General features: G+C 44.5%; 1 protein-coding gene across 8 annotated transcripts in view; it reads right to left on the reverse strand.

Annotated features, from left to right (window-relative positions):
• The window catches only part of ETS1 (ETS proto-oncogene 1, transcription factor), a 137420-nt gene that overhangs the window by 32486 nt on the left and 81922 nt on the right, over positions 1-23012 (reverse strand). The window contains exon 1 of one of the 8 annotated variants that reach the window (XM_019660185.1): positions 7928-8007. The exons of the other annotated variants lie outside the window; for them this stretch is intronic. Coding sequence (XP_019515730.1) covers positions 7928-7940 — 13 coding nt within the window. The 5' untranslated portion in view covers positions 7941-8007. Of the gene's footprint in view, positions 1-7927; positions 8008-23012 lie in introns of those variants that run through there. 8 annotated transcript variants of the gene reach the window in all.

The raw sequence follows: 23012 nt of genomic DNA on the forward strand, positions 1-23012 counted from the left end.
CCCCTTAAAAACAACAACAAAAATAATCTGACGCTTGTCTAGAATGTCCTACATTCCGGACAAACAAAATATGTTCATTCTTTCTGTATAACTACTAATTTACCCATAGTCTCTACTTATCCTTCACATTCACTGAGAGTATTAATGTTACTATTTACCAATTACCTATAAAAAATAACAATAGTCATTCTTTCAACAAATAATTATTTAGCACTTGCTATGTGCAAAGAATTAGAGAGACAGATGTGAACAAGACAGAAGTGACCCCTACCCTCATGGAGCTGAATATCAGATTCTGGCAGGAGATAACAGTCATTAAAAAACTATTTACACAATTAAACATTCAAAAGCGTCAATAAGGGCTTCTCACGAGAAGAGGAAGATGAAATGTTAACATACAACGGGAATTGCTGCTGGTCTGGAGAAATCAGAGAAGGCCTCCCTTAGAAGAGAGATTTAGATTTAGATCTGAAGTTTGACTTCAGATCTAAAGGATACATAGGAGTTTAAAAAAGAAAAATCCTCTAGACCAGTGGTTCTCAAAGTATCGTCCTCAGACCAGCTGCATCAGCAGCACCTGGAAATCAGTGGAAATGCAAGTTCTCAGCCCCTCTCCACGCCTCCCAAGTCAGAACCTCTGCGGGGTGTGAATCCCAGAAATCTGTGTTTGTAACACAGAATCCAGGTGACCCTGATGATCACTAAAGCTAGAGGACCATGGTCCTAGATAAAGGGGATAGCATAAATGAAGGTCATATGATGGGGGGAGGAGGGAAAACGGCCTGTTTTAGTATCAAAAAAAAATCAATGCAGTGGAAGCAGAATGACAGCCGCTTGAGATAAGGTTGAAAAAGTAAACAAGGAATATATTAAGAAATTTATAATTTTAACCTAAGGAGACTAGAGAGTCATTGAGAGTTTTATGCAGAGGAATGACAGGACTACATTTTGTTTTAAGATCACCTTATGGTAATTCTATTTTAAATTTTTTCAAGAAACTGCCATACTGTTTTCCTCAAAGTGGCTGCACGATTTCATATTCCCACCAACAGTGCACATGTGTTCCACACCCTTGTCAACACTTATTACTTTCTGTTCTTTTGGATAGTAGCCATCCTAATGGATATGAATTGGTATCACACTATAGTTTTGATTTGTATTTCCTAATGATTAATGATGTTAAACATCTTTCCATGTGCATATTAGCCATGTGTGTATCTTCTTTGGAGAAATGTCTATTCAAGAACTTTGTTCATTTCTTAATAGAGTTGTTGGTTTGCTTTTTGTTGGTGTTGAGTTTTAGGAGTTCTCTATATACCCAGAAGAGTTGAAAGCAGGGTCTCGAAGGGATATTTGTATGCCTATGTTCATAGCAGCATTATTCACAATATGTATAATGTGGAGGCAACCCAAGTGTCCATCAACGGGTGAATGGATAAACAAAATGTAGCATATACGTACAATGCAGTATCATTCAGCCTTAAAAAGGAAGGAAATTCTGACATATACCGTAACATGAATGAACCTTCACATTTTGCTAAGTGAAATAAGCGAGTCATAAAAAGACATATTATATGAATATACTTAGAATAGTCAAATTCATAGACATAGAACATAGAATGGTAGTTGCCAGGGCCGGGAGGAAGGAAGGGAATGGGTGGTTGGTGTTTAACAGGAAGAGTTTCAGTTTTACAAGATGAAAAGGGTTCTAGAGATGGATGGTGGTGATGGCTGTAGAACATTATGCATGTATTTAATATCACATAACTGTACATTTAAAAATGGTTAAGACGGTAAATTTTGTTCTGTCTGCTTTACCACAGTAAAAAAAGAAGGGGGCGGGAGGGAAGATTACCTTAGCTGCTGTTTAGAGGGTAAGTAACTCTGAATGGATGTGCATAGACTTGTTAAAAAAGTACTTCATTAGTTGCAGTGAGCAATGATGGTGGCTTTGACTAGGAAGGTGGCAATGCAGACGGTATAAGGAAACAAATTTGAAGTGCGTATAGGAGGTAATATCTATAAAACTTGTTTTACATGGGTAGTAAAGAAGAATGAGGTATCCAAATCTGCAGATTCACAAATGCATCATCCTTTGCTATACCCATATATAGCTGTATCTCTGCCATGTCCAATTCTTCTTGTACTTGCAGACCATATTCAAAGCAAAGGTACACAAATATGGCTCAAGTTCAAAATCCTCTGAATTCACCTCAGGCACAATTTCCCATGAAACAATTAATACACAAAGAATCCAGCTGAGAATTCCTCCTAGCCATCCTGTGATATACTTTACCACAGTCATTTCCAGAAGCCCTCTTCCTCACCTTGTATCTTCAGTGTATCACATGAAACTGACTTATAAAATGGCTAAGTTCCAGGCGTGGTTCTGGTAGAAGTTCCTCAACTAGCCACCTCTAAACCCTGACTAGCCAAAAATTCCATGGACATATGTAATGTGTTATTGGCTGAATAAAATGGAAACACATGAGGGAAAAGATGACAATCGGTGACCTCTGAAAAAAAGGAGCAAACATATTGCTTCTGAAAGTCAAAATGAATGGAAATTACATTACAAGAAAGGAGGGCAGGCAGCACTCTCCCTCCGGTTTGCTTTGAGTGATGCTGTCAGAAAACTGCTTAGAATCCACCTTCTGCCCTGGAAGCGCAGAGGGTTCACTGCAGCTGCTCTCCCAGGCCCTGCCAACGAGCAGGAATCTGAAGTTCTAGGGAGTGGAGAGTTTGGGTTGCCCTGGGACATGCCCAAAAAAATCTAGTGGAAAAATCAACATGCCTCCAGGAAGGTTGACAAAATGATGGAAAATCCCAGATTGTTAGGGAGAATGATGGGGGAGGGGAGGATAAAGTGTTGATTATGTAACATTCAGCCCTTCAAACAATGGAATAATCATCAAATGAGTCACTAAGAAAGACATCAATGCTCCCCCCCACCCAACCCCCGCTTAGCCCCCACTCTACACACCCAAGGACAGCTAAGTGGCAAGTCCAGAAATGTCTCCCCTTACAGTGGAAGTCAGTTTTACTTTAGAAAAGAAGACTACTTAACCCAAGAGTATTGCTCCTGAAAGAAGGGACAACTGCAGCCTCCCGAGCTGCTAGCACAGGGCAAAACACACAAGTCAATCAACAAATGTCTAGTGAATTTCAATGTTTTCCGAATTGGAATCAACTTTCCTTCCCTTCTCTCCCATCCGACACAAATTCATGAACTTAAACTGTGGGTTTGTTTTGTGTGTTTGTTCCCTCTATTAGATTTATGGCTTGATGAAAAGGACTTTACTGATGGCGGAAATTGGCCAGGACAACACACGGGGAATATACAAGCGAGGCCAAATGGACAAGCAGTGATTCTGCTGCAAATTGGAACTGAAGGATGACATTGGCTTAGGAGGCCCCAGGCATCTTCTAAACAGGGCAGCTCGGGCAGCCTGATGCCAGGGTGATGCGAAGGCCAAGGATGACAGCAGAAAGCCTGAGAAAGAGGTTTTCTGGAGTCTGTTTCCTATAACTCCACATCCTCTGGCAGTATTATGGTCTGGACAGGACCGCTGGGCTGACAGCTCTCCACAAAGATTTCTGCTTCCTGTCAGGGAGCTGGCATGTCCAGGTTCTCACTTGTTCTCTCCAAGGGAAACAGCTGGAATTATTTTCGCCTGTCCACCTCAATGCTATCTTCAAAACCCTGGTCCAGAGCCGTCAGCTACGGCTGCACAGTACCCATTGGCTCTGCCCACTGGCTGAGACTCAAAATGCTGGATGTCTTGAAAAAAGTGCTCATAGCCCAGGGGGTAGAAGCTAGCCCATACACTTTGGGACACCCGAGTTTGGACTTGAGCTCGGGAGAAGGCATATCATTGCCCTGGACCCAAAGGATTCAGAAAGGAAAGTCAGAGCTTTATCTACTATTTTTATAAAGTGTGGAATTTTGGTTAAAAAAAAAAATCAAACCTCTTCTATAAGTGGGTGAACAATCAGCCGGAATGTCTTTTCAGTAGCAGTGACACTGCACTTAAATGATGATGAGTGATCCCATTCAAAAGTGTATGTTAATAAAAAATATTAAACTCTTATCATGTAAAATATGAATGCAACAATTCCCCTTATGTTTGATTGTGGCAACTCTGTTAATTACACTGATCACCAATAATAATGAAATCATTCCACAGGTGAAGAATCTGAGGTGGTTTAGCCAAAGCAGGCATCTGTGTTATTCTTACCACACTTTACCTCATTGTCTATTACAATACATTTGCATAAGGTACCAAATATTTCTAATTTTAGGAACAGCATCTAGAAATCAATCAATGCCTCCACAGAAATCAACTAATTGTATTTTATGGACGAGTACTCAAGTTACCTTTATGTTAAATCATTGTAATTGCAATACTTTAAGTTCAAATAACACATTTGTCTCCAAATGCTGAAAATCTGACCTGGATATATACTATGCCAATGCAGTGAAGACTCTGAACACAGTGCACTAGAAACTGAAAATATAAATGCATTTGATTTCTTACCCACTTATGAGGACCCTAAATTGAGTTTATATTTACAAGAATCAGCCTAAGCTTCTGAGGAGTTGTACAGAAGCTAGTGAGTCAAGGAACAGTACCAAACTCTGTCTTACGAAGGCTGCACGGTCAAAGAGGAAACGAACAGGTAGCTTTCCTTAAATCAGTAGGCGTATGATGAGCCCGTGGCATTTTGAATGCAGGGAAACATCTGCTCATTTTTCACTGTGGCCTACCCCCGAACAACAACTTATACGCCCCATGGATATTTTAAGTCAAATGTAGAACAAGGGTTTCAATTCACTTACATGTAACGCAAAGTTGAGGGCTGTTCAATGTCCAAGAAACCGTCAGGGACATTTCATGTGACTTTTCATACATTCTTTTAAGTTTTTTCAAACTGAATGACTCACATCAACAGTGTTCTACAGAATCTAAGCCTACAGTGGTGTTTGTTCTGGGAGAAGCTCAAAACATATGGCCTTACCAACCTGAGGTGTTTCTCCTCTCACCATTCTCAATTAAATGCCAGAAAAGATGGGAGCATCAGGGATCCGAGAATGAGGCAATGAGGGATACAGCCAAGGACTAGAGATCCAAGCTGCACGTTTCAGTTTTATGCAACCACTGGATTGGCCAAACCCTACCGGATTACCTTGTATGGTAAGCATTGTCCCAGTCAGTGGCAGCATGAAAGAAACAAGGATAAATACCATGCCTTCCATCTGAAAACCACTTTACAGTCCCCCAAGACCCTTCCGGTGTACGATGCCACAATATCCTCATGACATGAAACTTCTGAGGGGCTTGGGAAGGTATTACAAGAGCCCCATTTTACAGATGAGGGAACTGAGACCCCAAGAAATCAAGAGTTTGGCCTCAAGTCACAGAGCTGGGAGAACCCAGCCAGGGCTAGAAGCCAATCTTTCAACTCAAGCCCAAGGTGTTTCTGCTTTATTCCACGGCTGCTGCAAACAGGAATCAGTCAGAGATCCAAGCCAACTCTTGCGTTGTCGGAAAAGTCATGGCGGATTTTTCTATGTTTTTCGTTGCAAAAATGCGTCATGACTTTTCCGACAACCCAATAAAATGTTTACAGCTGAAAGAGAGAAAATTGGACTTCTATTTCTTATTTGAAAATTAGATACATTTGAAGAAAGTAATTAAAAATTGAAAAACCACTGTTGGATCGAAGAAATCAAGAATTTCATACAGCTCACCCCATAAAGACATCATTAAAAGCCATTTACAGAATCGACTATAGTCTTTTCCTTTCTTGGGACTAAGGGTAGAAGGCTTCCTTCGTTTCATACAAAGTGACACAGGTTAAATGACAACCTGGCTTCCTTTCCTGTCTGTGCTCACCCCTGAGTCACCCTGATGGGCAAACTGTGCACATAATATAAGGTTAATTAGTTACATAAAGTCTGACTGAAATGTTTCTTAAAGTGAAAGGAAACCAAGAAAGAAGAAACCTTCTGTTTCACATGGAGGAGAGGAGAAAAGAGCAACTGTCGCAAATGGAAAGGTAGGAGGATTCTGAAGACAAGAGAAAGAGACTTGGTGGGACATGCCCTGGGCATGACTTAGTTTGTTGGTCAAAATCCATGGGTTCTCATCTCAGTTTTGCCACTCATATGATCACACTGGGTAAGTCACTTAATGAATGCATTGCTAAAAAGAGGTCTGTCAATAGGTAATGCCTGTATCTCTCACAGGATTTTTAATTTTTTATTACGGCAATTGTCAAACATATACCAAAGCAGAGAGACGAATATAATGAATCCATATTCAAAATCTATCAACATTTCCAGTTTTTGTTTCATCTTCTCCCTACAACTAAAGAGCTGTGAAGCTAATCCCAGATGACATGTCATTTCACCCACAAATAATTTATTGTCATGGAGATATTGCTGAGAAAAAAAAGGAGGATCATAATATGAAAGCTTCCAGGAGACAGATAAACTCATAGAAAAAGAAAAATCAGTCTTCAGATTATTTCCACGGTGCTTAAATCTATGCCTACATTTCATTTGTTGGCCCACTTGACCCACAAAACTTTTAAAGCAACACGATCGTGATGTGGAAAATGGCGAAGTTGGATCAGAGAGAGATGATTTCAAGTCGGGGTGGTAACCCAGTCCGTTTGACACCCACGTTCTACAAGCAGAAGACTGCAGTGATATTTCTTCCTAACTGTTCATGTCCTCGGGAACTTACAAGTAAAGTCTGGGATCTGGCAAGAACCCAAAGGGCGGTTGCCAAACTGCCTAGAACAAGTCCCAGTGTAGGACAGAAGGCGCCTTTACTACTTCAGACCAAGAGAAATAGAAAAAGGGCAGTGGCCAGTGACTTGTAACTCTGACTCTGGAGTTGGTTGTCCCTGCAAAGTTGGTATCAGTTTCTAAGGGGACTTACCCAACGAAAATACCAATATCTCAGGAGAATGTGAAAAGGAATCTCAAAGACTCTCTCTACTGCCCTCTCTGTGACTCATGGAAGGGTGGACGCGAACTAGTAATGAAGGGGCCTGGAAGGGTCCTCTTGCTCCTGTACTCCTGATTCCAAAACCTGTTACAGGCCCTAGAAACTTGGCAGGCAGGACTTCCAGCTGAGGGAGCTCGTATAATCCAAAAGCTGCTGGCTGAGGTTAATGCAACGGAGGGAAATGATTGTCCCTCCTCAGCCCCTCAGCTCCATTTTCATAAACCTAATTATGTGACAGAGGAATGAGGGATAAGCAGGACTCTTGGCTCCAGCAAGAGCTAAGCAAGAAATGGCTCAGTGCCCTCGTTGGGCCAACCAACCAGTCCATCACTGCCCCCAAATAATGGGATGCCATGAGCCCTAAAACAGACTCCTTTCAGTTAGGGAAACATGGAACTGGGCTTCTGCTCTTCTCTTAACACCCAGCCCCCACCCCCCCTGAAGTTACCAGCCAATAGAAAACCACCCCAAAGAAGGGAGAAAGGAGCTGCATAGAAGAAAATCCCCAATTAACCCTCCAGTGACCTGAATGAGCAAAAATACAAGGCAGTCTCCAATCACAGAATCTCGGTTCTGCTACCAACGCACAGTGCCTCTGGGGAATGCACACTGCTTGGGTACCATGTGCCAACTCGAAGGTACCTCTCAGAGAGAAGCTGCCCCGGGACCAAGGCGATGGTTCTCTGGGAGGGAAAGCATGCTCCAAACTGTCCCGGGAAGGCAGCCTCAGGCCCCGCAGCCAGGCCTGGGTGGGAAGGGGCCTGCACGTGGGGCTGAGCGCACTGAACATCTGTAGGAAGTGACTTCAGTCCTCTCCCTTCTTCCCTTCATCCACCCCCCTGCCCCATCCCCCAAAAGGAGTTTTAACACATTATTCCCACTGAAGTCCTGAGGGTTTGGTGACTCACCAGGCTCACACATGGTTCCAATGAGCCCTTGACCATTACATGGTAGGGGAGCAGGAAAAACAAATGAAAGCGGTTGTAATTCGGCAGCGCCGGAGTTCAGACCTGCCAGACAAAAGGGATTGCAGGCATGTTCCCAAATGCGTTCAGGCACCTGACATGCAAAAGCTATTTTTAATCACTGGATTTATTTCTTTCCTACCCCCTTCACCATCCTCCACCTCAGCAAATGTTTCGAAGTCGGAGCAAAGCCCAAATCAATTCCAGGTGTTCAGGGAAACCCAGAGAGGCTCTTCCGTTCCAGGATCTGAGCCAGGGAGCAGAACTGCCCCACGGGTTCTGCAGCTAAACTTTCTTGCGCTTTCCTTAGAACAGTTCAAATCTCCCACCCTAAACATTGGGCAAATGGCCTGAAAGAGGAAATATCTGAATGAATGTGCCCTGCTAGAATGAATGACTCCAGACTGTGTTTTCTCTGGCAGCCCGGGGCCCGGAAAGGTGCCTGAGATCGCTGACAGGGAGCACCCTTTCCTTCTCTAGGATTCTCTATCTGCCTTGAGGTGAGGATTACATCAAATACGTGCGAAAGTGCCAAAGCCTAATACATAGTAGGTGCCCAAGCAAGTGTTGGTGACTGAAACTGAATTGAAAACTGTCTTGTAAAATATAAAGACTACAAAAATATGATTTTATTTCCCGATGCTTAGAGAGACAGCAAAAAGAAGGACTCTGGCAATTTCCCCAGGTACAACAAAAATGAAAAAAAAAAAAAAAGCAATAATCAGATTCTGAGATATGAATGGAAATTGACGTCCCTGAATCTGGCTCTTGGTTTTAACAGAACAGACCAATTTCGTACCTCTTCTGCATCCTCCAATCTGCTAAGGGGGAAATCATTTTTTGTAGCAATAATCATCTAAAATAGTGTTCTGCCATGAAAACACCTTACAGCTACTGATCCAATGGACCTTTTGGTTTTAAACACTTCCTAAGAGTGCCATCTTAGAGTCAACATGGCACAAAACAAAATTGTAATTTTGTGCTCAAAACTCTTTTGTCTGTGTTTGGAACCTGCCAAAACCCAAGCTGCATTTTATTTACCCTAGCCACTTATGTGTCCTTAAATGAATAAACTCTCACAATTTAAAAGAACGTTTTAACGACTGAGATTACGACTCCTGCATACAAAGCCCACCTCCATAGAGCACTTTAAAGAATAAATTAAAGTTCTTAAATGAACATTCAAAGCCATTTACGGAGTATTTCACATGTTTCACATCATTGCTACAGAGATGATTACAGCTGACTCCCACCACACCAGGCATGTTACAAGTCCTGAGCGTCCCAGAACAGCGAGACGAAAACACAGCACCACGGCCCCCAGATTACTCAGGAGGAAAGCCTGGATTGGACTCTTTCCACCAAGGCTTGGCAGAGAGCCACAGTGCCTCCGATTGGTCCTTCCCAGATTTAACAACTCAGAGAGAGGGCAAGCTCCTGCCCTGCCTTCAGCTAAAACATTCTCAACAGGCTCAAATGTTTTTGGTACCACTGTGGCACAGGATAACCCCACTCAAGAAGAATATGGGAAATATCTGACATCCTACGTCTTGCTATTACCCCAGGTCCCACTACTGCCAGCTTCCATGTCAGGCTTGGATGCCTCCCTCTCCGAAATCCTAGAGATGCGGGTTACTGGGTTAACCAATTTATTTTCATTTCACTGGATTCCCACCTATAATTTTCAGCACTGCTATCGAACAGAATTTTACATGTTACACAATGTTTTCTCCCGTATTCTAACATGGTCCTGAAAACACCCAGGTTTTTAGTATTATATTCATCACAGTGGTGAGGCTATTAAGACTCACAAAGATTACTTCAGTGGTTTAACCTGGATAATCAACCCAGCTCCTCAGACACTAAAAACCACACGCCTATTGGCAGAGTTAAAAGCAGGAGAACAGACACGATGGACACAGAACATTTCTCTCCATTTTCATTACAGAGCAAGTTCTTTCTGGTGAAGGGAAGCACCTCAGTCCCAGGGACTCTGCTGACAGCAGCTGTGACACCAGAACTTAGGGTTCCATCGCATATCATACTCAGGGCCGGCCAAGTCAGGGCCCACTGGGCACTTGGTTTGGGGGGCAAGATGGGCATGGAGGGGGGGCTCTTGAGTGTCACCAGGCAGGCTAGGCTGGTCAAGATAGAGGATGAGGGGTTTTCTCCATGGGCAAAGGGAAAACCTGGGCAAACAAATGGAGTGGAGCCCGTTTATTTAGGCTGGGAGAGGTAACATTTTTCTGCACTTTTGAACTGTTTTCTCAAGGCCTGCCTCTCCCTCCCACGCAGGAAACAAACACAGAGACTGGCCTCTTGCAGTGCAGGCTCCAGTCACTGAAGGCTCCCCGAGAAAAGCAGAAGGAAGAGGGGCTGAGAGCAAGGAGTGGAGTTGGGGTGAGTGGGGCAGGGTCCATTGAGAAGCAGACTCGGGGGGAGAAGGCGGGAAGAGCTGGCAGTGAGGGTGGCACAGCAGGAAACAGTGGGGAAAGAGAGGAGAAAGCAGAGGAAGCAAATACTGGAGAATTTTAAACCAGAATAAAGGGACAGACGGTAGAGTGGACGTGGGTTGGGAAGAGCCAGCAACCTACTCCCAATTAATGGTGTTCAGAAAGCAGCATTTTTCCATAAATTTGAAAAGGAAATTCTCTCTCGACTTCCTTATTTATTTATACATTATATAAATATATTTTTAAACCAAAAAAGGACCGTTTTTTTTTTTCCAATGGGAAAAAGCCTTGTTTGAGATGAAAGCCAGTCTTCAAAAACCCCTCAGAGGAAGCTGAAACCCCACATGTCTTGGTGCTACAGAAAGAAAAACAAAGTGGACATTCTTCCTGTGTTCTAAGGCTTTTTTATGCAGATGTGTTTTTCTTTTAATAAATAAATCTGGGCAGAGAAGGAAAAAGCATACTCACACACATTCGCACAGTGCAACTGTCTGTTTTCAACCAAGGGAAACTACAATGAAAAAGAAGAATATGGAACTCCATTTTCCCAGTACAGGAACAAATCTTCTCAACATGCCAACCAGGAATGTTGCAATACAGAGGCACAGAAACAATACACTCGATATACCTAACCCACCCAAGCTTTCCAAATTGACAAAGAACCATCTGCAAATGAGTAATGACTATCAGAGGTAGGGCAGGGCCTGGGACACAGCCGCCATACTTCCTGGAAAGGCCGGCAGAAGGTCTTTGTGTGCAACTCCTCACTTAACATATTCAGTTGCTCTCTACATTTTTAGCCTCTGAATTTCACTTGTGGACTGCAATAGTTATTTTAAAATGATGCCACACATTGAGTTAAAATCTGCCTTCTTGTGAATTCTATCCATGGACCCTAGTTCTATTGGTTGAAGCTGTACAGTACAATAATCTTTCTTCCTCTACCAGCTTTTCAACTTTTTTCTCATCCCTTTGTCATCACTTCTGTCCGGGTTTTAAAATTCCTTGGCTGCTTCAAGCATTCACGATGGCATGGTTTGGCTGTCGCCCGACCCAGGAGCCTTCCCGTAAGCCCATGTTCCTAAAGAGAGCCTCCTGAGCACTCACAGATGAGCACACCACTTCTCAGGAGTGAAATGGGAAACACTGCCACGTACTTCTGTTAGTGACTTTTCTAACAGCCACTCTACAAAAGCTACTCACAGTGCACTCCAGACCTTCTCCACAGGAACTGAAACTGAACCAGTTTTGTACCCACGGACTGAATCTTATTAACTTGAAGTACAGCTTTACATTTATCCATATTAAGCTTCACCTTGTTCCGATCCATGTTTCCATGTGTAGAGATCGTTATTGTATCATGAATCTGTCCTCATCCTATTATTAGCTTTGCACCATCTGCAATTTACTAAGTATGCTTTCGGCATCCTTCTCTAATCTGAGCCCCCGACAAAAATGTTGAAAAGGCAATGACCAAGTACTGAGTCCATAACATGACACCAGGAGCCATGTATCATTCTGACACGGATGCATTCATTAATCAATGACCCTTTGGGTATAGTTACTCGGCCAGTTACAAATCCTCCTGACTTTACTATCATTGGATCCACATATCCTCGTCTTGACCACAAATATATCAGGGAAAGGACTGGACAAAACCTTCACTGGACTCAGTTCATCTACCCATTGTGCAGCCCATTCTCTCCTCAAGTTTCTCACTAAGCTCCAGACAAGTGCAAAGTTGGCTGAGGGAAATGGTGGAGCTGGGATTCAGATCTCTGCACAATGAAAGAAAGACAGAGAGAGGAAAGGGGGAGGGGGGAGGGGGGAGAGGAGAGAATACGAGAAAGAACCACTAGCACTCAAGAGCTACAACTACTCCACTTCCAGAAACAATGGGCAGTTAGAGAACAATAGCCACAGACAAAGTCTTGGTCTATTTATATCTGCCACTGTTGGTCCCAGACAGGAGGAACTGGAAGTCTGCCCAGTACGCACAGCTCCAACCGGACTCGAGCTGGGAGGAAGATGAAGTCACCAAGAATGTTGCCTGCTTAGGAACAGGCTACTTTTTGGCTCACATAGTTTCTTCTTAGCATAAAGGATCTCTTTAAGCAAGTGAAGAAGTTTGCTTGCCCACTGCTAAAATACCGCCAGCGCTGAGAAGGGGTAGGTCAACTGCTGCTTGGCCCAGCCCAGCAGCACAACTAAGACCTCTGTCTGCAGAGGTCAAAGGAAGGTGGAGAAGTCAGGGGAAAACTAACCAGTAGATGGAGGTCAACTCTCTGGTCCCTGAAACAACAGTCCTATCGGGCTGCTGATTACACATAGTTAGAGGCACTATCAAAGAGCACTTCCATGGGAAAGTTCCCTCTCGGCTTCTTGTGCGCTAGCATAAAGAGGCCAAGAGCTGAAATTCACAGACCTGTGCGCCTCATATCTCTGTGAAGATCTCTGTCTCCCCTTCCCCTCAGCCCCTTTGGACTGTTCCTCCATTTTCTGGAGGAACTTTTTGCTCTAACACAACTTTGGAGTGACAATCAATTTTAATCCTTCCCAACTGTGTTCCTTATATTCTTAATCCTCCTAGAGGCTTACTAAAGAGGTCCAGCAGTGGTCACATAAGCCTGTGACAGACACCAAACTGAAAATGAACAGAGCCTGGGCCAGGGACGAAGGGGAGGGGGGGGACACAGGAGTGAGCCCTGCAGCCAGGCATCCTGCTGCGCGCGCTCACTGTGAGTTGCCACCAACAGCCCTCAGCATTCATGGGACAACCTACAGTCAGCAACTGCACACCCTGGATGCAGTCCAGCCTTACCACCTGAAGTGCAAAGCTGGAATCCCCTAAAGGTAAGACATTCAGGGCTGAATACAGACATCCCCTGAAGCGCAACTGCAGCTTCCCACTCCTGCCTGCAAGTTTCTGACACCGACTACCCTCCTTGCTCCTGGAAAAACCAACACTAGGTAGAAAGAAACCTAAATGCAATCATTTGCCTCCTTTTCACGTAGCTAGCTTAGGATGTTTCATTGAAAACATCCCAGGTAATGTCACCACATTCAGAGGGACCTAGAGGCAAACACTTAAATGTTTTATTTAAAAACCAAAGCACAGGGCCGGCCGAGTGGCGCGATGGTTAAGAACTGGCTTGGGACGCCAGAGGGCCCCGGTTCGGATCCCACATATGAGGGCCAGTGACACTGCCCTCTACAGCTAAGATGCTGAACAACAGCTCAACCTGGAGCTGGGCTCCTGTGAGTCGCCGGCAATGGCTAGGCTGTAGCCCCTGCTGCAGTGGGTTGCCATGGGCTACTGTATGTAGCCAGCAGCCAGCGTGAGTGGCCATCCAGAAGCCAGCGACTGATCTGCCTCGCCCGGGAAGAGCGCAATGATGGTGCCAACTTGGGCCAGTGAAGCAACACCCTCCATAACTAGACTGAAGAACAAAACGACAGCAACTTGTCTGTTCCCCTTCCCCCAATTCCCCAGAGCTGTTCCCATCCCCCCAATTCCCCAATAAAAATCTTTAAAAAAAAAAAAAGCACAGAGCAGGCATGTGCTGGACATGGCTGGGGCCACTGCAACCAACGAACGGTTAAAAGTGATGCACTTTCTCCACCCCACGTGCCCTTCACTGACTTCAGAAGGGCAGGAGCCAAGATGTTCAGAGTTCACACCATCTGTAGGGTGGTCTAATAAACTTCAAGTACCAGCATAATATGGACAAGGCCACGACAAGCAAACACCCGGGATGACAGAGACTGTAACCTTTTTTGACCACCTAAAATACACCAAACTATAAAAATCTAAGGGGGTGCCTGGGCCACCTCACCTGGTCCAGTACATCACAGAAACACAGCTTCCTTGATTTCTCCCCCACCCCCTACTTCCAACAGGCTAAGCTCGCCCTTCTTCTCTAAGGGCATTGCTGACTCGTCCCAGTGTAATTCAAGAGAGCCACGTGGGAGCCACATGGCAGGAGTAGGGAGAAGGCAGAGACACACAGTGCCACCCTGAAGCTAGATGACATCAGAGAAGACGCAAAACTTCCCACCCAGTGTGTGTTTGGCAAGAGAATGAGTCAGCCCTTCTCTGCCCCTATCACAGTCTTCAAAAATGCACACCAGCTCAATGTACAAAAACGCGATGGCACTGCCCTAACATGGAACATGTGGAGTTTACAGTATCAGGCTCTCCATGCTCAACAACTCATGAAATAAAGGTACCACTCGGTTCAAGAACTCCAAACTCATGTCACTAGTGAGGAGTCAGAAATCCTGTTGCTTTAAGGAATTTAGGTAATAATTTCAGAGTCCCAGATCAAGTTTCCTGAGCTGCTAAGGAGATACTTAGGACCCAGAGAGATGGTGGCCAAGGAATTATGGGCACTCTCCCTAAACCATTAGGTTCACCACTAAAACCTATCATCTGAGGCTACTCCCAGGTTTGTCTAGACTGACCTAATCTGTAATTTTGGCCCCTATATCTCTTCAGCTTTGGCATTTTTATGGCCTTGGGCAGTAACTATCACCCCATGCACGCTACTTGTGTGTTCACACTTTTGCTGGTCTCTGCTCCTCTATGCTGCTACCCTGAACATAGCCGTAGGAAGCATGAAGACTTATCCAGGGCCAGAGCAAGAGAGGAATTTATAGAATTTGCTATGAACTTTTAACAACTCCTCAGAGGGATGTTCTCCTTCCTGGCTACTAAGATAAATGAAAAGTAGGCTCCCCATAGAAAGGAGGAAGAACCAGGCTCTGTCACTGGTCAGGGGTCCCACACTATCGCGGGAGCACAGAATTCTAAGGGACTTAGACATCATCTAATTCAAACCCTTTACCAATGGAGAAAATGAAGCTCAGGGAGGTGACATTAACTTGCTATTTGGTCGCATGGTTACTAATTCTAGACCTCTTGCCTCCCTGTCCAGTAATTGTCTTTCCTCTACACCACTGCTGTTTGCTTATTCATATCTACGCTACTATCAAGCTCAGGATCCTCACTCTGGACAAACACTACTCCTCTCCGAGTTCATAAGAACCACAGAGGAACAACTCATCCAAAGATCTAACAAACATGGCTTGGGATTTTTCAGCCCCGTGATGCTACCTGTTCCCATTCCAGGTTATCAGTTTTCTATCACAATAGTCAGGCTCCACTGTTGAAGTTTCCTTCAAGCAGAGATCCCAGTGGAATACCAGGGATTGTAAAGCAAGCCATCTTCAATACCCGACTTCAATTGCACGACACCACTGTGTGTAACAGCTCTAAAATTTGAGGATGCTCTCCTGTCCAGCCAGAAAGAGTGAAGGCAGCAGTACATTTCAGTGATCTACTGACCTTCATCTAACTAAGAAGCACTGAAAGGAGAACGGATCACCATCATGCCATTCAAAGGTTCTATAACTATGGTCATTCCAGTCCTGCTGGTATTGCACATAGGGCAACGGAGACACACTCACAAGGTTGAGGGGCTACGACAAACTCCACTGACAAAGTCAGAACAGAAAAGCAGTGGCATTGGCCTGGGAGTTGACCCTGATGCCTCTTAATTAATGAGGCCATAAATCCAAGTCAAAAAGGCCATGTCCTGAAGCAATACAAGCAGCTCTAGTTCTAAATGCAAATGAATTTAGAGCGCAGGGAGCTAAAGGGTTCCAGGAAAGATAGACCTAGCTGCGATCTCCTTTAGCCTCCGAAGGTTTTTTTTTCTCTCCTTTCAGAATGGGCCTCTCCTAATGGCCCCAAACACCTAGATTTGGACATTCTCACAATCCCACTGTGGCCCACTCTGAGCCAGCTTTGGCTAAAGCAAACAGCAAGTGATGCCTCTCCCAGCGGCAAACCCAAGAGGCTGAGAAGTCGCCAGGCAGACCCAATCTCCAGATCAATGGGCGTGCCAGGCCAATGAGTGCAGAGCAGAGAAGAAGTAATCAATGCAGAAGGGGGAGGGCGTAGAAGCCACTCTCCATCTGCCTGCCTGCATCAGGTGGGAAAGGGAGCCACTGGGATGTGCAGCCCTCATCCGCCCTAATAAATGGCTCTGCCTCATCAGGAAGCCATTAGGAAACTGCAGTCACCACAGCTCCAAGCTCCAGACTGAATAGTCTGCATGCAGCTGGGGAAAGCGCTCATTATCTCTGCCCAGACGTACACTAGCTCACTACACAGTGGCGCCTACCCAAGTGAGCCACCAGAATAAAGCCGAGCTGGGCCAGTGAGAGAGAGCAGCGGATGAGGTCCTTAGAGACTAGGGAGATTCACGGAGCTCCCTCAGGCATGTGCTTGGGGCATGAGGTAGAATGCTGGGGGTCCTCGTCAGGAAACATGAGTCCACTGCCTCACATCCCCCTCTGGATAGCCTCGCCCGTCGGCATTCCTTTAGTCAAAAAGAGCTACTGACTGCTAATGGCTGTGAGTTTCTTCTGGGGGTGATGAAAATGTACTAGAAATTGGATATGGGCAATGGCTGCACAACTCTGAGAATGTACTAAGAACCACTGAACTGTACACTTTAAAATGGCGAATTTTCTGTTATATGAGTTATATCTCAAAAAAAAAACCCAATAAATTTAAAAAAGAGAGAGCAAGTGAGCCACCTGTTATGGGCTGAGCAATGCGAATACGTGGGCCCTTTACTTCCGAGTTTCCTTCCAGTGGGGGAAACAAAACACACATACAACAGCCACACACTCCCGCCTCGGGCTGAGTGCTACGCTGATGAGACAGAAGGCTTTGAGATGGAGTCTGAGTGGTGCGGCTGGGTTCCAGAGGGAAGGGAGTAAGTAGGGAAGAGCCTGCGAGGGTAAGGAACAGGAGGGAGGCGTCAGGCGCCAAGGAGAACCCCAATGGCAGATGGATGGCATGAGCAGAGGGAAGAGTGGGAGAGGATGCGACCTCTGCCTGCCACACGGGAGCCCTGTGCCATGGCAGACAGGCTCTGCTCACTGGAGACCGTAGGAGAGGCAGACACCTGGTGTCGAAAACTTCTGGGATCACGGACTGAGAGGCGAGGCGCTGCCACAGACTTCAGGAGATGAGCAGAATACCTCAAATCCCCTCACTCAAAGACGTCCCCAGCAGAGGCTGCCCAAGCACTATTTACAGTGACATTTGCATTTTTATATTTCTATGTTTAAGGCTTTCAGGGGAAAGAAGTCTCTATCAAACCTGGCTCTTTCTGGAGGTTTCTCTCCCAACTCCCAGCGGGGAGACAAAAGACGGGCAGATAGAACCGGGCTTCTGGGCAGGCTCATTTGACATGAACTGAGAAAGGTGCAGTCACAACAGTGTGACCGAAAGGGATCTTTTGGAAAATTCTTTTCCAAGAGGGGTTATGAGTTTCGTCCCCTGGAATGCCCCAGAGAAGTTCTGATTGGCTCCCCAGCCCTGACTCAGATTGAGCGCAGCTCCACCCTCAGATGAGTAAATAAACTGACCCAAGGAATGGAGGGCAGGAGAGTGGAGGAAAGAGAGGGGGCAGGCAAAGACGGGAACCAGGAGAAGACAAGTGCTGACTCCGGTTCGGGGAACAGACAGATGAAATTTCGAGTCCATTCCAGAGATGGGTAGTGTAGAAGAATTCAAGAAATACTTTTCTGAGCCTTACACACCACTCCGGTTGGGATACAGCCCTGCCTTGGCAGCCAGCTCATTGCTGCTTTATAATATACTGAATTAGTCACCGGATTAGCAAGCACATTTACACACACTGGCGCACAGCTGTTTAAAGACACAGGATCCCCTTTTCTAGGTGCCAGATTCTGGCTGTAAATCAACCATTGCAATTGGTAACTGGCACTCTCCAGAGGCACACGGTTCCTACGGACATCTTCAGTTGCAGAGCACTTCATGGAAAGTCGGCTAGAACTGGGGAGGTCTAACAGGCCTTGGCTGGGAGACAACAGGGACAGGGGTGTGGAGAAGAAAGACAAGACAGTGGGTTTTTTCAGTCCCAAGGCTTATAATCTGCAGGAGGTTGCCAAATGGATTCATTGACCTGAACCTTCACAGCACATTGACACGGTAAGCAGCCTGGCTCAGGAAGTGACAACTGGGAGAATGCAAGTCCCACTCCTGGCTTGCTGTATTAACAGGTAGTAGGGTTTTCCTCCTCAACTTCAGATGCCTAGGTCACTCCCAGAAAGGAGAAGATTCCAGGACAAAGAGGAGAGTAGTTCAGCAATTAAAGTAACTGTATATCCTGATCAGGACAATTCCAATAAAAGACCTTGTTGGGACTGCAAGGGCCATGCTTAAGAGCTGGAAATGGGACCTGAGCCCTAACTCAGGTTTGGTAAGCGTGCGTGAGAGGAAGAAATTATTGTACTGGCCACAGGGCTTACTCTGGCCCACTTGGTTATGGGGGTGTCAAGTGGAAATTTCTGTAACCAGGTTAACAGTAACCACAGTTTTAACAACCACTGAAATAATAACAGCCCTGTCAGCAATGAACATTTGTACAAAATACAGTGCCCACAAGATAATGATAAAATACCATTTATCGAGACCCTGTGGCAGTGAAAAAGTACTTGACGGGAATTATCTCAAGTTCTTACAATAGCCCTGCAAGCTCTCCATTGTAAGGAATAGGAAAGGAAGGCTTAGAGAAGTTAAATACTTTACCTAAAGAACAAATAAGCAAGCAGAAATCCGGAATTCAAACCCAGGGCTGTCTCACCTCCAGACCTTACTTTTTTCAGGACACCAGGGTGCCTGCAGTGAGGGACATCTTACAACCAACACAATGAATGAGAGGATGTGTGATTCAGGGACAAAGGTTACTTTCTGTGGAACAACCGAGATGTAAATCCCTTCCTTTTGACTTAAATGTCTCATCTTATCTATATTTTAAGATTATAGTTAAAAAAAAACAACAAAAAAACTTGTGACGTAAACAAATCCACCAGATGAATATGAAGAACCAAGTTCCAATTACTAAAAAAGGTGAATTGCATTTAGGCTCCATTAGCACAGAAATATTGAGAAGATTTGCAAATAGATTTGTGGCTGGTTTGTATAGGAGGAGCCTAGTGTGTATCTTGCATGAGCTTTGAGAAATTCAAATATTACTTCCTTGGAACTGGTTTGCCCGTAAAACACTGAAAATATTCTCTTCTTACAAAGCAAGGCAGTTGGGGTTCACTGCAGGCTGGACTCATCTCTGGTCTTCTCTGGCCGTCTGCAGCGTGCCTGACAGTGGCACAGCTGATCAAACCCTGTGAATCAGCGGCAAGTTACCGGGGCCCAACCTCATTTCAAAAATGAAGTCGCTGTTTTGTTCATCTAGCACCCAACGTCCTTTGAACACATTGCAGCCAGCCTGGAATTTCAAATTTCTCCCATGAGCCCATCCATCACAGAACAGTATGGGTTAGGGCATGGAAAAGCCAGAAAACTCCTAGAAGAGAGGCCTTCAGTAGTCTAGAAATAAAGAAATAAATGCTTTTTTTTTTTTTTAATCTCCAATCAAATCAGGGGTTAACTCCAGGTCTGCCATGTAGACATTGATTCATTCCTCTGTGTGTGTGTTTGTTTTTCTACAAACATTCCTGTTGCATCAAGTGGCCTCAAGGCCTAGACTTGTGCCTCTGAATGTCCCCTCCCTGGAGAATTCTCAAGCATGGGTGGAGTTCTTACTTCATTCCTCAATTTCCCAATCTCGAAAATGGGGGCCAAAGCCCCAGCTCTGTATGCAAATTTAGTTAATTTAGTCAGCCACTTTTCATTTGTTTATTTTGAATTTAAAAACGCAGTGGAAATTACGTGAACTATTATTTTTGGCTTTCTCTCTGTTACACATCCCAATGGTAGATACTGATAGATATACTGATGTTTTCTTCCTTACCCTGATCATAATGAGGAGCCTAAAAGAGAACAGCACACAGAATGCTCCACGAATCAAAGCCTCTGATTAGAACTGTTAGCAAGCTTTTTTCCCTCCAGATTCTAAGTTTGTAGGACCTTGTAATTAGAAAGAACTAAGTTCAACTTGGTGACTTGAAAGCTCTATGGCCTTAGGGAAATTATCTGAGCCTTTCAGAGATGGAATTTCTTATCTTCGGAATGGGGGTTAAAGCACCAGCCTAATAGGATTGTTTGAAGGATGTGATTGTATAAAGCACCTTGCAAAACACCTGGCACATGGTAAGTAATCTATAAATCTGAGTTTCACTCCTCCGAACTGAACACAGATATATACAGGGACCAAAAACAAGCACACTGAACACAGATATATACAGGGACCAAAAACAAGCACCCAGCAGTTTTGAAGAACGTTTGGTTTCCATTAGGAGGCAAGAAAGGTGTAAGATTGAACTCTTGATCTTCTGTGAAATCAAGGATGCATTTCCTGTACATATGCACATGACTCACCCTTAGAGAGTTCGTATGTATTCAGAATCACCACTCTGTCTCATATCTCCCACTAATCCAATAACACTCCTGGCATCACCAGTGACTCCAGAGTACTTTCTAAACATGAATGCATTAACTCTCCCACTCTCCCCCAGTGAAAGGCAGCTCCATCACTAGAAGCACCCTGCTTCCAGAAGAATACAAAGCTGATGCAGAGATGTGGATGTAACCTTGCAGCTCAGCGTAAAAACAGACTCAGGTTTCCTGATTCTCATCCAGGCAATAAAAAGGAAACGGATGACCACCAATAGGTGGACCTGCTCAGCCGTCAGCACAGAAAATGTTCACATCAGGAAAAGGTAAGACCAAGGACTTCAGGGGCCTGACCAAAAGTATTCACAAGTGGAGGGCACGAAGCCAAAGGCCTGAACCCCAGTTTCAGGAGGAGACACATTTGCAGCCACACTCAGATTTGCTTTACAAGCCTAAATGTTTCTGGCAAGCACTGAAGTTAGGGACCAGCTTCAAAAATGTCAAACTGAAAACTATTATCTCAATTTTTGCTGCAATCTAGTGTGCCACCCTCTGCTTCCCATTCCCACCTCCTCTTCTCCAATACTCCAGAGGCCCCCAAGGGCACTGCTGGCTTCTTAGGATTACACTCACTCCCAAGGAAACAGCAACATGCCACCGGAATGCTTCTGAGTGTAACAACCTGTTTGGCCTTGGAATAAATGCTCTGGTTTCCACAATGACCAAAACAGGGGGGAGGGGATTTATATTTATTGCTAAGGACCAACACATTGTATTAGGGGGGTAATCTAACTTTGCTAAACTCCGAGTGCATATACCTGGTGCCACAGCAAATGCCCTGACACCAAATAGAAATTAACAAGGGGAAAAAACTCACTCACCTAAGATGCCATTAATTCTTTAATGCCTCTTTGGCACAATTCTGTCCCATAACATACAGTATGAGATTCAAAGGTTTTTGGTTTGGGGTTTATTTTTTTTCCTGAAGGGCTCCTCCAGCTACCTAAAGTTCCTGCCAGTCATTAAAGTGAACCTCGTTTGCTTAAAAGGGTAAACTGAGGCACAGAAGACACAAAGCCACATGCCATATATTTCAACATAGGAAGACAGGTGTTGGACAAGAATCCTTTTCAAAACTCTTTAGAGTAAAAAAAAAATGTATTTCTCACAAGTTCAAGGTCAACCTACCCCAAAGGGGAATTGAATTTCATATTTCTCTGGTAGACTGTGAAGCAACTTAAGGGTTTTTTTTAACTTCTTAAGAAGGAACTAACTTGCCATTTCACTTAAAAGTTTGGCCCGTGGTTTGGCATCACGGAGCGCTGTGCAACCCTCTCAAGGCTCAATTTTTGTGTGTGGGACCAACTACATACAAAATACATGGCGGAAATCTACGTCTAGCAAAAGAGAAGAGGGTGCCTTGTTGACACTTCTGAGCTCAAGCTAATGTTTCTTGTTATTAATTACTATTTTTATTAAAGTTGATGCACCATGTACTCATTCAATTGAAGAAATCTTTAAAATGTGGGTGGCTGAATGAAAATGTCAGGGGCTTTGAAGAAATCCAGCTACGTGTTGTAACTCTGCTACTTACTTACCACGACACCTGGGGAAAGAAACTTAGCATCGCTGCTCTGCAGTGTCCCCGTTTGTAAACTGTTGACAGCCAGCGCAAAGGACTACCGTGAGGCTCGAATGTGGCACAGTTATATTCGGGTAAAATACTACCAGGTCATAGCCAAGTATTAAGTGAACTGGTAAACAGTTAGCTCCAACAGACCTAAGTATTTGCCCGAATTCAACAAGCATCCAAATATTTCTGAGCATTCTGAAGGCAGCAAGCAGTGAACTTGAGAACTGGCTACAGCTGGGTTTGACTCTCAACTCCTCTACTCACCAGCTGTGTGACCTTGGGAAAGTTGTTTAAGCTCTCAGTTTCTTCACCTGTGAAACTGGACTAATACTTAGCTCTTAGGGATTAGGCTAAAATGATGAGGTTCTTGGCACATTAATAAGTTAGCACCCATTCACTAAAAGAAAAGAAACAAAACAAAAAGGTAAAGATGAGTAGAGATGAGATATGCCTACATAAGTACCTGTAGATAAACTCTACCCTATTGTCAATGGCAGCTTTTCTTGTTTTGTTTTGTTTTTTCCCCCACATTGGCATGCTCATCTT

This window comes from Hipposideros armiger, unplaced genomic scaffold, assembly GCF_001890085.2.
Source record: "Hipposideros armiger isolate ML-2016 unplaced genomic scaffold, ASM189008v1 scaffold_313, whole genome shotgun sequence".
Taxonomy (NCBI): Eukaryota; Metazoa; Chordata; class Mammalia; order Chiroptera; family Hipposideridae; genus Hipposideros; species Hipposideros armiger.